Genomic DNA, 16,017 nt, shown 5'->3' with positions numbered 1-16,017 from the left:
CGTTGTAATACTTAAATGTGATAGTCTTATGTCTAATTGGAAAAAAAATGGGTAAGGCTTATGGAGGCATCATCAAATTAATTTAAATTATTTGGAAGACCACTTACATGAATAATATAGTGTTGTTATCTCATTATTAGCCATGTGTTAATCCCTTAGATAACTTAGAGGAACAAAGAGGCCTATGTGGGCCCACTCAATTTGCACATGTTCTTTGGGAGACCACACATGATTGAGAATGAAATATAGATGTATACCAGATAGAAAAAACTTAGCCTAGTGTTTTGAATAATATAATATTTTAAGATAGTGGCAAGTAGGTCCTATCCTAATACACTTTATTGATTACTATGCATGGTGAGAGAAGGTCATCACTTCAGAGTAAACGTGTGTACAAGTGATTAAAAATTTGATGTTATTTTGTTCTAAACATTGATCGAGAGGATGAATTTATTGAAATGGTTTATTATGTTTTTAAGAGTTAAAATGAAATTTCATTAGATATTCTATAATCTTAGATTATCTAATTTATTTGTTTAGCATTGAATACAATATTAGAAATAATTTTTCTTTTAGAGGAATGTAGAATAAGTCAAATTCCATGATAAGAAAATCATTTTAGTATTGTCTTTTGAAAATTGTAAATTTTAGCTAGTTTAGACATTATCTAGTAACATGAAAATCATACTAAGAAAACACGTATGTATGTGTTCGTGTGTGTGAAGTTAAAATCATGGAAAATAAATAAACTTTAGTATGTTATTTAAGCAATTGTAAACTCTAGTTAGTTTGAACATTATCTAATATCATGAAAATCAAATTATTAAGCAAACATGTGTGTGTGATCTATGTGCTTAAATTAACAGATCACAACATTGAATGTGATAAAATTAAATATGAATTTAAATATAGAATTCTACACAATAGATTAAATCAAATTATTTGAACATTTTTTTGGTTGTCAACTAACTTTCACATACCCTTATTCATACTCCTAAATTTCAACACTTTGAAATTCATAAACATTCTTAGAAATCAAAATTCACAATCTTAGTGTGTCACTCACTTAAAACTTTAGTTTAGGTTGAGTATAAAATCAAATATAGATAAAGAACTTGATTTAGATTGAATACTTGGTTCATAGTTTGATAAATACTAAACATAGTAATTTTTTAAAGTCTCGTGACTAGGTAATTCGCATGCATTCCTATAGTACTATTTTGAGAAAGGCTTGTTGGATTTTGGGTTATTATATAAATTATAGGTTATGATATAAAGTATTACAAAATATATTAAATGGGATGAAACATCTTTTGTTGAGCTCCTCCATCTTTTGAAGACAACTTATTACTGTTCATGAACGTTTTGACTTATAAGTTTTTATATTATCTAGGAGAAATTGAAAATATTATCATTTTACTAATTTTATTGATGTATGCTCTTGTTTATTTTGAAAGATTATAGTGTGATTTCATTTGCTAAATCATAATATCAAAATCAAACATTCAAAGTGGCCTTAAAGTCTTAACACTTGAAGGTCATCTGAACCTATTCAAATGTTAGAGCCAAGCACATAAACTATGACAAAGGTGTCTCCCCAAAGACTTCTCCGTACATGAGATATTGTAATAGAGGCAAGCAGAATAGTTTTAGAAGCCACCTTCATTATCTAGGATGGTTTCCCTAAAAATGGTCTCGTTTACTCCAATAAACAAAATGGTGTATTACTTAAGGATAATCATCAATACCAAATGATTGTAGTTGTTATGGCTCCAAAAATGCTCTGTTGTGCACTGATAACTTTCGTGTTATACTATAATGGGGGACAGCGGCCGCAACGCTTCTACCGAGGGATGTGCCTTATCCGGCTCCAAAACCGTGCTATCGTACGACCAATAACTTTCATGTTATGTAGACACAAAAATTGTAAAATACTCACAAAATCATTGTGGAGCTCGACAAAAGCATTGTGGCCGTTGTTCCCCACTATAGTATAACACGAAATTTATTGGTGTATGATAGGGCATTTTTGGAGCTAGAATAGCTACAGCCTCTATTAAGCCTCACAGCCATACCAAATTACCATATTCATTGGCACAACCTCATATTAGGACACTTACCTTGAGCATGGGGAGATTAAAGTAGAAGCACTAGGCACACATGACATCCAATAAGATTAGTTCCCACTTTTTTTCCTATTGGGTGTTAAAGAAAAGATGTAAACCACATCTCCCATTTTGTACTTCTTAAGACAACTCTAATTAAGCTTTGTGATATTTATGCAACTCGTATTTTTTGTGATTTACAATGTGAATATTCGCAAACATTTCTACATCTTTCTAATATTATCATTCTTATAACCTAAGTATTGACTTATCTTGTAGTCTAAAATTTTGTTGATTTTCTTTATAATATTTTGTATTGATGATGACATATATATCCAATGATTTAAATAATTGCTACTATATCATCCACTTATGTACTATAATCAATGTAATTACTTTATAATTATTGTTATTATTAATAACAAAAAATTTCTTCTCAAGAAAAAATATTCATTCTTAATTTTATATGTACCTTAAGACCTTAGATGTGATATTATTAATGATAATTAAAACTAAACTAATTTTACAAGAATAAAAAACAATTCGTATTGTAAAACAAACAAAAAACATATTTACTAACAATTTAATTTTTAAAGCTATCAGATTTGTGCAATCCATAAGACTGTATGTGTTGCTTCTGGATTTGATTGTGTGAATGTTTTTTCATCAAAGTTTCGGATCACATTTTTCTCCTTATGATCTCTATCTCATCCTGATGATGGATCATGGAGTGTGATCCGAAACGTTGACGAAAAAACATTCATACAATCAAAATCCAGAAACAACACATACGATTTAGTTTTTTTCTTTCATTCTATGATTCTTGTCATGTGGTTTCAAGGGTAGCAACTGAATTTGCAGAATAAGTTTTTTAAGCTGAAAGGATAGACTATTATATTTAAGGAAGGATATCATAGCAAGGAAGGGTTGTTATTTTCCAACAGAAAATATACATTTCTCTAGCTTCTTTTCAGTGATAAAAAAACCTCCTGACAGTACAGGCCTGTAATTTTCTATCATTAACTTTCAAATATGTCATTGCAAGAGGCCTGTAGGTAGTTGAATTGAAGATTAAAGCTGTTCAGCCTATGTCCTTTGAAATTTTCTGAGTAATTAAAGATTGTCACAATTTGTTGATTTAATGAATTGTTTGTGTAATGAAATTGGGTTGCCTGAATTTGCTATCTGTTGAAGGTATCCAGTTCAGACTGCATCAAACTCTTATTATAAGAAGCTATAATGATATTAGAAAGACTTCTATGTCATTAGAAATATATTTCTTTATATGTATAAGTTTGTATGGGATGAAGAATTGAAATCAGACATTTTAATTTTTTTTTTAAATTTATGACAAAAATATATGTTTTCTTACAATCATAGAGTTGTCAAATGTATTTGCATGAGATGAAGAATTAAAGTTTATCATTCTAGATTCTTTTTCAAAACTATCTTTTTTTACCTTTGTTGTATACAAAGATGGATGTTTATGATAGCATTTCAACGTATTCAAATCAACCAAACGGAAGTTGTTAGCTACACAACTCATAAGTCTTTGAATATTATGAATTGAACCTTCTACTATAGAATTTTGACATGAAACATCTACAAAAATTCAATATTCTTAAAGTAGTTGTGATTAAGGTTTGTAAACAAATCTTACACGTGACATGGAATTTAGCGTTCACTGGCAGTAGCTACTAATCTGACTAATATAGAGTTATTAAATTTTTATCTTATCAAATGAAATTTTATCTTTACTAGCATTTTTTCAGTTTGCCACACATGAATAAAGTAATCAATTTGATCATATTATGAATATAATTATCTTTTTCAATCCTATGGATATCTCCCATTGCATCTCTCTAAAATTCTAATCATCCTAATCCTTTTGAGTTCCTCTTGTTTTAAACCTATTGTTATTCCCAACACTTAAGAATGTTCTCTTTAACTCTCTTCAGATCATCTTCAAACCCTCCTCTCATTAGTATCAATTTATAAATCACATCATACACAATTTTGTAAAATCATGATTTTATAGTTACAACGCAATATAAATTGTAATTTTATTTTTATATATACAAATATTATTCTTCTCTTTCTAATATTGAATCTATAAACGGAGAATGGGTTTTTCAAATGTCATTCATATTTGTTGGTTACAACATAAATACAATTGTAATTTTTTTACCACTTTGATATATAAATTTCAATAATGTATTATTGAAACCAAACAAATTAAAATTGAATACAAATTTTAAAAATTGTGAATTCACAATTTTTTTTAGCTTTTATCACCAAACAAAATGGTGTGAAGCATAAATGAAAGAATTACATATACTTACATAACATTACATACTAAATTTGGAGTGTATAATTTAATCTAAAATGAAAACCCTGACATAGGCAAATAATAATAATAATTAATCCAAACAGAAAAATTACATAAAATTACACGAATAGATTGTGAGCTCCCCTCTCCCCTATTTTCAACTTGAAAGGAGTATATGATTCATTGATTGTAAAAAGCCTAATAGAGAAAAAAATAGATTTCGATACAATATAATATAGACTATGAAAGAGGGGTATCTTATTGTTCTCTAGGAATACAGTAAGTTTCTCATGGATCGAATCAGTTAGGGTATCAACAAAATCAAAATCTAGATACTAATTCTTCATAATAGATTTCATTTTATGAAGGGCACCTAATTGAAACTAATAAACATGGTCATTTTATGGCTTTAGGAAGGTGCAACTCTTTGTTAAGAAAACTAATTTGATCAAAACTTTATTTCTCGGGTCTCCTCAAATATTGATATATGCAATAAAAGGCACTAGGTATGATTGATAATTCTAACATTTTTATTATTATATCTATATTCACAATATCCTTAGGCTTGTTCCTTAATAACACTAGTGTTTCCACTATAACAATTAGCACAAGCGTAAATCAATTAAAGATAAGGATGGACTTGGGAAATTATAGTGGAGGAAATTTGTCACCTCAAGGATGATAAACCGAAGAGGACAAACTAATCCTCCAGTACCTCACTTAAACTGATGCTAAGGGTGAGTCAGGGGATTAAAATAACAGACTGTGATCTAAGATTCTCAGATAACTCTGCCAAGCCTCTGTCAAGAGTATGAGCGCACGGTTTTGGGACACAAGTGCAATGTGATTTCAGCTTGTACGGATGAGGTACAAAGACCGTACAAAAAATACTAGATGAGATTGTAATATGATAAACACTAAGCTAGTAAATACATGATACAATATGACTAGGATAAAATAAAAGGAGAAAAGATGAGAGAGACTCACAGTTGGTCCACGATTGGAGCCTCCCACAAAGTGACTATTCTTCCATGATTATTCACCTACACACAAACAAGAGTGAAAATGTTGGGGTTGTGTTTTGGATCGTGCCTAAGTCAAACCACCATTTTGGTGTTTCCACCACCACGAACAACCCAGATAAAACCATGGGGAAATAAACAATGAAGATGATGGAAAGACAATGCAAGATAAAAGGGAGATAATGCATAAAATGGATGAAAGAGAGAATAAGTAAAATCCCCTTTCAAAAACTGTGAAGATGGTGTTGTGAGCTATTGGGAGAGTTACAACAATGGTGGTATTTGTGAGGAAAACCTGAATGCTTCTTAAGGAGATTTCCAAAAACTTTAACCTGCAAGAATTGATCCAAAATTGCCAAAAGATCCCAAATATGCCTTCAAATGGGAGAGATATAGGCCTTGTAAGGCAAACTGATGTCCGTAGGCGCATGCAAGGGTGTTAGGATTCCTTCCAAGAGCAAGTATAATGCTCAAACGACCACCTATGGACTATCAAATTCGCGGGATGCTAGCACGCAGACGTCTCTGCACCATGCTATAGTCCCAAATGTGATAGTTCGACAAAGTTGGTGAAATTCTAGTTTGAAGCTGACAAAGCGATCTCGATGGACAAAGGAAAAAGATGGCGGTACACAACCTCTGACGATGTGGAGGAAGGTGTCATTTGTTGTGTTGAATTGCACAAGGTATGATTTTTGATATTACATTTTTCCCCCACTTTAGCGAGCATGTCTTTGCTGAGAGATGTCAAGATAAAATAGAGGAAGATAAAGAAAAGAGTCATGACAGGGAGACAAAATTTCGTTGATCAAATGAGGTTGCCCCAACGAGAAGTTTGAAATAGATATTGCTAATTGATACATCACAAACATGCTAGCTACAGACTAAGTTGTCAGATGATAAGATGAAGGATAAATTTAGGATAGATGTTAGATAAGATAGTGTGACAAAAACGGACCTTGCTTGGAGGAAAGCCCCTTATTATGAAAAGATATAAGATAAGCGGTTGTCGTGATATGAGATGCATCGGTATGGATAGAAAAGTGTATTATTCTATATAGCCATATGATAGGACGGTAATATATACTAGTATGGGTAACCATATGATAGGGCAGGATTTTGCCAGCATGGGTAGTGATACGCTCGATAGCCATGTGATTGGGCAAGATTAAAGACAGATTCAGTAAGTAGAAGATTGGCCCCTACGAAGGCGAATGAAAGAGATAGATTGAATGGTTTGGCCCCCATTTAGGCAAACATGATAAAGAAAAAGATCAAGTGGTTTGGCCCCTACCTAGGCAAAACATGAAAAAGAAAAAGATCAAGTGGTATGGCCCCCACCTAGGCAATACATGAAAACGTGATCAACAAGAAACATAAACGTAAGAAACTAAAAGACAAAGGTAGATCATACAAAAAATGCAAATATGATGGCCCCCCCTTAGAATGATATGCATGAAAGGCATGTTATTCTAAGGAGAAGAGCAATTGTGGCACATCAACATAACAATATGTTTCCATGGAATGCCACCAGTAGCTGGTGGCACATAAGTGTCCACAACATCAATGATGAATGCAAGAAGATAGGGGGGATTCGATAGTTTGGCATCAGAACCCATAGTAGTGAAAAAAAGATATGTCATATAATTGTGAGATGGGTATATCGTCATAGCGCCAAAGTTCTTGGATCTGAGGAAGAGCATATGAAGACAAAGATAAAATAAAGATCTGGGTCAACATGGAAGAAGGCTCGAAATTCCCCCAACGCTTTGCATCATCCCCGAATATCAAAAAATAAAGATACAACAAATAGAAGAAGTAGAGAGACAAATAGAAGAAGATATACAACAAAAAATATCCCGTATTCGAACACCTATGGAGTAACTTGGGTCCTCCGGGAGATCACAACAGATAAATATATTCAACCTCTTGTATCCAAGTACCTATGGAGTAACCTGGGTCCTCTGGGAGGGAACAAACATATAAAGCAAGCATGTGGGAACACAATCAAGCGCACACACACAAAAAGATGGAGGTAAGAGATAAACATCCTAAAGGCCATCCTGTAGGAGATCATTGTCCTCCCAATCTAGATCATAGGGAGGAGGACAAGCTCAGAGAGGGACCACCGCAAGAGCTTCAACAGATGCCTCACCAGAAGCAAGGGCAAGGGACGAAGCAACAACGAGGGAAATGGATAAAGAAGCATCAACGTCTGTGTCCACAAGCTCGAAAGAGGCAAGGGTCAACGATCACGTGAAGATCATAGACAAGGCCGAGATGTCCTCCAAGGAGTTGAACAAGCAAGCCTCTGTAGAGGAAGTAGGTGACTCACTCAGAGAAGATGAAATAACAATAGGATTGTCAATCTCCGGGAGAGGGGTAGTGACAAACTTAGGAGAAGGTAGATCCTTCTCAATCACACAGACAAAGATAGGCAAAGAAGTAAGCACTGAAATAGGCAGAGAAAAGTATGAGGTGAATACTTGCGAGGATTTTTGTCGTTGGAACTCTAGAACGGAGCCTTGCTCAAGCTTGCGTTTGGGTCGGACAGGAGAAGCGGGTCTCCTATCAACCGTAGCAGGCTGAAGGACTCCAGGGAAGCTCTGATGCTGGAATGGTTGTGAAACAGGGAAAGTAGATAAACTTGCATTGGACACCACCTGCATATGCAACATATCAATAGGCTGAGACAACAGAGGTATGTATGGCAAGGAGGTGATGAGGGGTGGCTCCAATGAAGGAGCAATGAAAACCTGCATCCGTTTAGGGGGAGATTCATCGAGAGGCCCCAAAGCAACTGGAAGAAAAATCGAAGAAGATGCAGAAATAGGAGCATCAGATAAAGCAAGAGCCGACGCAACAGAGTTGGGAGCTACAGATGGAGCAGCAGCTTGCAGAGCAACATCACGCTCTTGAGCCATGGTTTGTCGATAGCACTTATGTTCACACACACGATGATTACGATGGAGATGACGACCACCAACTAAATCCTGAGAGGATTATGGAGCATCATGCTCCATAGGAGAGGCCTTTGGGACCGTGTCAGGGATAGGAGAAGGTTCAACCGATGGAACACGAGGTGCATCCAAGATAGGTAGTACATTCACAACAAGCGTCCTACCTTGCTTCACTCGAGGAGCGACCAGAGGGACAAAGGGTTCCATCATAGGCTATGAAGTAGAAGCGAGCGGCGACAAATTTTCACTGGAGGAGCGCTTCTGTTTCTCATAACGAGAGGGCCAAGGAATATCAACCATGATCGAAAGCTCAAAGGGAGGGCAGGCCACAGACTTTAACAACATGGGTGCCTTTCCCTTGTCTTCTCTAGGTGCAGTCGTAGGAACAAAAGACACCACTGGAGGTTGTGTAGTCCTAGGCAAACAAGATGGTCTATTTGGAGGAACAGGCTTAGCCCTGACCCCTAATGATGAGGGGACATAGGGCACTACCCGCTCCAACACGCGAATAGACAAAGCAGAGGTTGATGAAGGAAGAGGCAATGAATAACTGGGATGAATAGATTTAGGGGCCATCTCCCCCGTCTTATATTGATAATACGCGTGATACATCAAATCACCATGGGGAAGCATGGGTCCCACTAGAGCAGGCCAAAAATGATCCAACAAAAAATCCCCACGGGCTACCACATTCATAAAACCCTCGTGAGGAAACTGTAAAGCGGAAAATCGCTGTTGAACCCTAGTTGGTCTCCCCTCTTCTAACTCCGAGGAGAGAGAAGGGAGGTTCGCTAGGATTCGATGGGTTTTCACTTAGGGGGAAGACTTTACATTCAAAAGAGGGGTTGAAACTCATAAGATCCAATCCCACACAAGGTAAGATTGGATGCTAGATGAATTTCAAGGGTTTGGAAAGCAAAGCTACCCTCTTTTGTAAAGAATGTTGATTAAGGAAATTAAGCTAAGGATGCATAGAAAGTCATAAAGATTCGCTTATAAACTGAGTTTAGGTTATAGGATGAAGCTGCGGACCTGGAATTAGCAGTAAAATGTCGATACGGCGCTGTCCTGCAAATTTGAGAAAAAGCTGTTGGGACGATGGCGCCCGGCGCCACGGTCCTCCGAAAAATCCGCGAAACAAAGGGGGATCGGTTCGTCTCTGCACAAGGATTCCAGATCTTCAATCTCAGCCGCGTACCTGCAACCTACACACAGAAAAGCGAAGACGATGGGGGGTTAGGGATTAGGGGTTTGCCTTTAGGTCAAACCCCGGTTTTGGAATTAACCAAGAAATGAGCAAGAGCTGTAAATGTAAATGACTGTAATGTAAAACAAGTACTAATACCTTGTTCTAAGGATGTTGGTATCCTTATGTGCGAAGGTTTAGATGTTGTATGTTGTAGTATGTAGCATGTTGTATGTAGCATGTAGTAAGTGATCTCCTCTTCAATGGTTGAATCCTTGACTTGAATGCAACACTTAGCCTTGAATGGAGACTTGAAATGATCAATTGCTTGAATGCTTGAATGCTTGAGTATAGTTTCCACGCCTTTTCCATCATATCGAATGAGAGAGGAAAATGTAGTTTATATACTTGTCATTTAGGGCTGATAGACTGATTTTCCCGACCTTAGGCCGACCAGGGAAGTATATTTCCAAATTGCAATCAAAAAGACCCGATATCACTTAGGAGACCGGGCCCAAAATAGGACCCAGGGACCAGGGCGCTAGGCGCCATGGTCCTGGAGGACCAGGGCGCTGGGCGCCTTGGTCCTGAGGGACCAGGGCGCTGGGCGCTCTGGTCCCACCTCCGGGACAGCGGGGTGCAAAGGAGGTTCAGGCCAGGGTGCATGAAAAATGCAGTTTTCAGTGTCGTGAGCAAGTTTTGGGGTCTCCATTCAGGTTGCGTGTTGCGTCGCCATTGTGAAGACCGAAATGCAGTCGAAATTGCAAGTGTCGCAATTTTAGGACGCTACATTTAGCCCCCACTTTAGCGAGAGTATGTATGCTCATACTTCCGGTAAAGTACAAGGAAACAACATTGAAAGACTTTCACCACGTCAAGGAGGCAAGACACACCAAGCCCCCAGTGGACTAAGGATCTTACAACTTCGATTGACAAAGTAAAAGGGAAGATCACGAGGGAGAACCATGACTGTCAGTAGTAAGGTTCCCTCACTATGAGTCATGTAAGAGAAATACCGAAAATTTTCAAGGCAAAGCTAAGTTCTCCAAGAAATTTTCAAGTATCGTGAAGGGATAGTCAGGGTGTATGCCCCCCTATGTTAAAGCGATCGCACGCACCTCAACGGGGGTGATTGTTTTAACATAGTGATACACATAAGAAATGAGAAAGGAAAGGAGCACGTTATCGCAAGGATTTAGCCCCCAAGTGTGAGATAAACCCAAGGATAATGAACACAAACACAAAGCACGAGGTGACTTTGCTTTCCTCGGGGTCAATATGCTCTATGATAAGTCATGTATATATCATATGTATGTATGCATAATTGTTCTTCATTCCCCAATCAAGGAAGGTCACCTAGAAGAAGGGAACACATGTGTCTTTTGAGTCAACATGAGAGAGACCAAAGAGATCTCAATGCTTTGCATCGTCCTCAAGTAGACAACACTAAGGACAACAAATAGAAGAATGAGAATAACATATAGAAGAAGTAACAAAAGAGAGGGGGAGAGAATCTGCCATGCTAATGTAACTAGTCTAGCACGTCATCTACCCCCCGATCTTACTGATCAATGTTTCGGGAAGGCAGGGAACACGCTAGAGGAGGAACATCCAACACCGCAGATGGAGCTATCACAAGATCCAAACAAGGGCTATGTTCATGTTCCAAGCCACATTGTTCTTGTCTAGGAGCTAGGATAAGTGCTTTAGAAAATTCATTAGATAAATGGTTGTCAACATCAACAAGTTCATATTCACTGTCAGAAGCAAGAGGAGTAACATTTTCATCATGAATAACATTTTCATCTATATCATCATCAAGATTTATAAAAATAGGATCTTTAACTCGCACAGGATCAAGACCATCATGCATCTTATGTTTAGGAGATTTAGGCTCAATATCCGGCTGAGGAGAAAATGGAATAATGCTTGTTGAAGGTGTTTTTGGAGATTGTAAATTTTGAGAAGCGGCTGCTTGAGCCCTAAGACGACGTTTTCGTCGGCGTTCGCGTGCAGAACGATTACGTCGAATCTTAGTAGGAAGTGGAGAAGATTGAGGAGGAGGAATGTTCTCATCCTTAGCACTTGGGTGTTTAGGTTGTGGTCTCTTCGGTTGAATAATAGGAGAAGAAGAAGGTCTCTTCTCTCTATAAAAGGCAGGAGGAGGAACTGCTCCATATAAAGGAGGAATTTTTGGTTTAGGGAGAAGACCAAGTCCATCATGACGAGGAGGTATAGGTCTACTCTTAAAAGATTTATTAGGCATAGACATAGTTACATCCATGGGGACGGGTTGGGAATCTTCTTGAGGAAAGACATTAGTTTTGTTTTTCAAAGGAAGAATTTCCTTTTCAAGAATGATAGGAATGTCAAGTTTAGGTGTTCTAGGTTCACTTAAAGATAGGATCATATCTGTTTTCCACTTTTGATAAGATTTGAAAAGATGATCACTTCGCGGGGGAAGAGATTGGAATTGTTTAGGCCAAAAGTAATCAATAGGAACACTAGAGGTTCTTTCAGCTGGTTTAAAGAGACTATGATTGACAGTAACAATTTCACCATTATGGGGAAATTTTAAACACTTATGAATAGGAGAAGCAATAGCCTTCATGGAAGATAGCCAAGGATAGCCAAGTTTCACACGAAATTGTTCGGAAGAAGGAATAATAGCAAAGTTCACATCAAGAGATTTATTATGGACCTCAATAGGCAATGTAATAGAACCAATTGCAGGAGAAAAAAATGCATCAAATAGTTTCACAATCACATCTGTTTTGTCATATATCACTTGATTCAATTGCAAAGTAAAAAGAAATTCTTCAGTAATAACATTAACCATGCACGAAGGATCAATAAGCACTCCACGGCAAGGTATATTCTTAACTTTTGCAACTATGTATAAAGGACCATCAGGTGCTCTAATGGTTTCACTAGAATTAAATGTGATGGAAGGTTCTTTAGGGATTTCTTGCTGCTCTACAAAGTTAATCACATTCGGAGTCATAGACACAAGACCATCAGATGAAAGAGAGGAATCATTAGCCTCAATTGCATTAGAGGTATGAGAAGGCAATGGATCAGTAAAAATCTGAAGATTTTGGTTAGGAGGAGTTACAGATGTGTTGCCTTTATCATTCACTCCAGAAACAGAGATAGTATTATTATCAATCAAATCCTGAATTTTACCCTTTAAAGAAAAACATTTTTCAGTATCATGACCAGGCTGACGATGAAAATGACAAAAAGCTTTGTGATCAAAATAAGGGGAAGTAATTTTTGCAGGATCAATTTGTCTTATAGGAGGAAGAGTAAGCACATTTTGTCCCAATAACTTATTCATAATATCATGCAATGATTCATTCAAAGGAGTATACTTTCTTTCTTTCCTGAAAAATTTAGAAATAGGAGGCACACCTGATGCTGCATTCACAGTGTTGTTGATGATGTTTTCATTGAATTTGATGGAATCTCTGTTCGGTTTAAACTTCCCAAATGGTTGTTGACTGCTATCACCCTTATCACTCGGAGCCATAGGATGTGATTGTTCCATTTGACTCACAGTCAGTTGATAATTGTGAAGAGTGGCACACAACTGTTGGAAAGAAGTAAACTCAGAAAACAGAAGTTTGTCTCGAATATCTTTTTGCAAATTAGAAATAAAGATTCTTTGAATATCATTATCAAGCACTGGAAAAGAAATTTGAGCATACAAATGCTTATATCTACCAATGAAATCAGTCACTTTTTCTTTAACACCTTGTTTACAATGCATTAAATCAATCAAAGTAACTTTAGGACTTATATTGTTTTGAAATTGTTGAATGAAAGCATTTGCAAGTTGTTCGAAAGAAGTAATAGAATAAGAAGGCAACGAGCAATACCATTGTAGGGCTTTGTCTCTTAATGTTCTAGTGAATAGTTTCGCAAGCAACCTTGGGTCGTAAGCAAAATCAGTACAAATTGTTTGAAAAGTTTTAACATGTGTTAGAGGATCTCCTTTACCATTATAAAGCTCCAAATGCGGGATTTCAACATGTTTAGGAGGGATAGCTCGAACAATGTCAAGAGAAAGTGGGCTCGCAACATCAAATGTGGGCACACTAAACTTAGATTGATTCATAGAGGCAATTTGTTGCTGTAAAGAAGAGACAGTTTGTGCAAGATTGTTAATGGTCGCTTCAGTCGAAGAATTCATATTAGGTGTGTTAGATTGAGATGGAGGTGTTATGTTATTGAAAGAAGGTAGAGAATAAGGTGGTGGGACCCTATGATAGTCAACCATAGGGGATGATTGGATAGGAGGAACACTACAAGGAGGAATGGAATGGTTAAATGAATTGCCCCCTTGCGTCATGTTCATTTGTGAAGATATAATAGGAACACTCATTGAAGGAATGTACGAAGAAGTTGGATTGAATGAAGGAAGAGGATTAACTGAAGAAGGAGGATTGCCCCCATGACTGGTAATCACAGGAGGAATGTCTTGTATAGAAGTAGCCATGATGTTTGATGTAAAGGTAGGTATACTAGCAATAGGAGTAGTCAAAGGAATAGAATGATTAACTTGTGTAGAAGGTTGTGTATAACCTAAGGATTCAGCACAACTCTTCATAGGCATCACATTCAAATCCACAATGTGTGCAATACCACGCAAAACATCAATTCCATTCTTATCACTTTGAAGCATGCGTTTTAGACCCTCAATTAAAGGAAGAGCTTGACTATCGGGATACTCATGAGACATCCACTGGTGAAAATCGTCAAATTGGTTATCCAATTTGGAAAGTTGTTCAACGGAAACTTCATGGAGAGCTTCTTCATCATTCGGAGGATTAGAGGAATTACCCATGTCCTCGTTAAAAAGGCTACTCAAATTAGGTTCCATCTCCTCGGTAGTTAAACCTTGGAAAGACTTAATTATACGGCTTCGTCTAACGGGAATAGTGTAAGTAGGACTTGTTGTTGTAAAACTCATGCACTAGAGAGAGAGAAAAGATTTTGAATTTAGAGGTAGCAATTTTCAGTAAAAACAGCCAATCTTCCAGATTTAAGCTGTTAAATGCAATCACAACAGTCTCCCGAAATTTCGGAAAAAATGTTCGGGACCGTGGCGCTCGGAGTGCAACACGGTCCTTGCAACTTTTTTCGAAATTTGTAGGGATGAAAGGTGTGATGATTTTAGAGCTAATCTGAAAAAATTGAGTGATTTTACGATCTGTAGATAGGCCAAATTAAAGTTGCAATCTCAAAATTGAACCCTATCAAGATTGTCGAAAAATGCAAAATGTGAATTTTGAAAAAGAGAGGGAAACTGAAATTTTGAATTTTATGATTTTAGAGGGAATGTCAAAAGCAGTGCAAGTTTTGAATTTTAAAAATTGACTCAATTTCACACAAAATTCAATTTTGAAAGCGGAAATCAAGGTTGTTGTAATTAAGCACTTAATTTCAAAAGTCACAAATTGCAAGATTTTGAATAAAGCACTGAAATTTCGAATGAATGCAAACACACTTTTCAGATTTAGGACAGTAAGAACACAATTTTGACACAAAATTTCAATTTCAATGATTTTTGAATGATTAGAAGCCTTAAACCAAGCAATCACAAGACCAACTTTGACTGTAATTTTGAAAGTGTTATAATTGACAAAATCAGCCAAAATTCTGGATTTTAGCAGGAAAATACCGCAAGATCTCACTCCCGAAATTTTGGAAAAAATGTCGGGGACGATGGCGCTCGGAGTGCAACACGGTCCTCGCAACTTTTTTCCAAATTTTCAGGGATGAAAGATATTGTGATTTTATTGCAGAATCCAAAGTTACAGCTGATTTGGAGATGTTTTGATCGGTCAAATTGTCGGACAAAGGTTGAATTAAGAGGGTTTCAAAAATTAGGGTTTTGACATTTAACCACTTAATTTTCAAAATTAAAGTACTGATATGAATTGATAATTTATAATAGAAAAGCAGATCTGAAGCAAGCATTAACAATTAAACATTTCGCAAGTTCAATGTTCAAAAAGAAAATTTAGGGTTTTTATGCAATCACCTCTAAAATTTTGCAAAAGATCAAACATGGAAATATAATCAATTTTTCAGATCTAAGCATAAAAAAATCAGAAAGGATGTTCACGTCGGGTTCACCAAAATGTAAAGCGGAAAATCGCTGTCGAACCCTAGTTGGTCTCCCCTCTTCTAACTTCGAGGAGAGAGAAGGGAGGTTCGCTAGGATTCGATGGGTTTTCACTTAGGGGGAAGACTTTACATTCAAAAGAGGGGTTGAAACTCATAAGATCCAATCCCACACAAGGTAAGATTGGATGCTAGATGAATTTCAAGGGTTTGGAAAGCAAAGCTACCCTCTTTTGTAAAGAATGTTGATTAAGGAAATTAAGCTAAGGATGCATAGAAAGTC

General features: G+C 36.7%; 1 protein-coding gene across 1 annotated transcript in view; it reads right to left on the bottom strand.

Moving 5' to 3' along the window:
* Positions 1–16,017, bottom strand: part of LOC131042830 (pentatricopeptide repeat-containing protein At4g13650-like) — a 73,265-nt gene that overhangs the window by 30,698 nt on the left and 26,550 nt on the right. The window contains exons 12-13 of the mRNA XM_059211837.1: positions 8,213–8,449; positions 7,943–8,119 (exon numbers count right to left, since the gene is read on the bottom strand). Of these exons, the coding sequence (XP_059067820.1) occupies positions 7,943–8,119; positions 8,213–8,449 (414 nt within the window). The remainder of the gene's footprint in view (positions 1–7,942; positions 8,120–8,212; positions 8,450–16,017) is intronic.

This window comes from Cryptomeria japonica, chromosome 9 (assembly GCF_030272615.1).
Source record: "Cryptomeria japonica chromosome 9, Sugi_1.0, whole genome shotgun sequence".
In the NCBI taxonomy this organism is placed as follows: Eukaryota; Viridiplantae; Streptophyta; class Pinopsida; order Cupressales; family Cupressaceae; genus Cryptomeria; species Cryptomeria japonica.
Note: the sequence above shows the minus strand (reverse complement) of the source record. Positions and strands in the feature narration are given on the sequence as shown.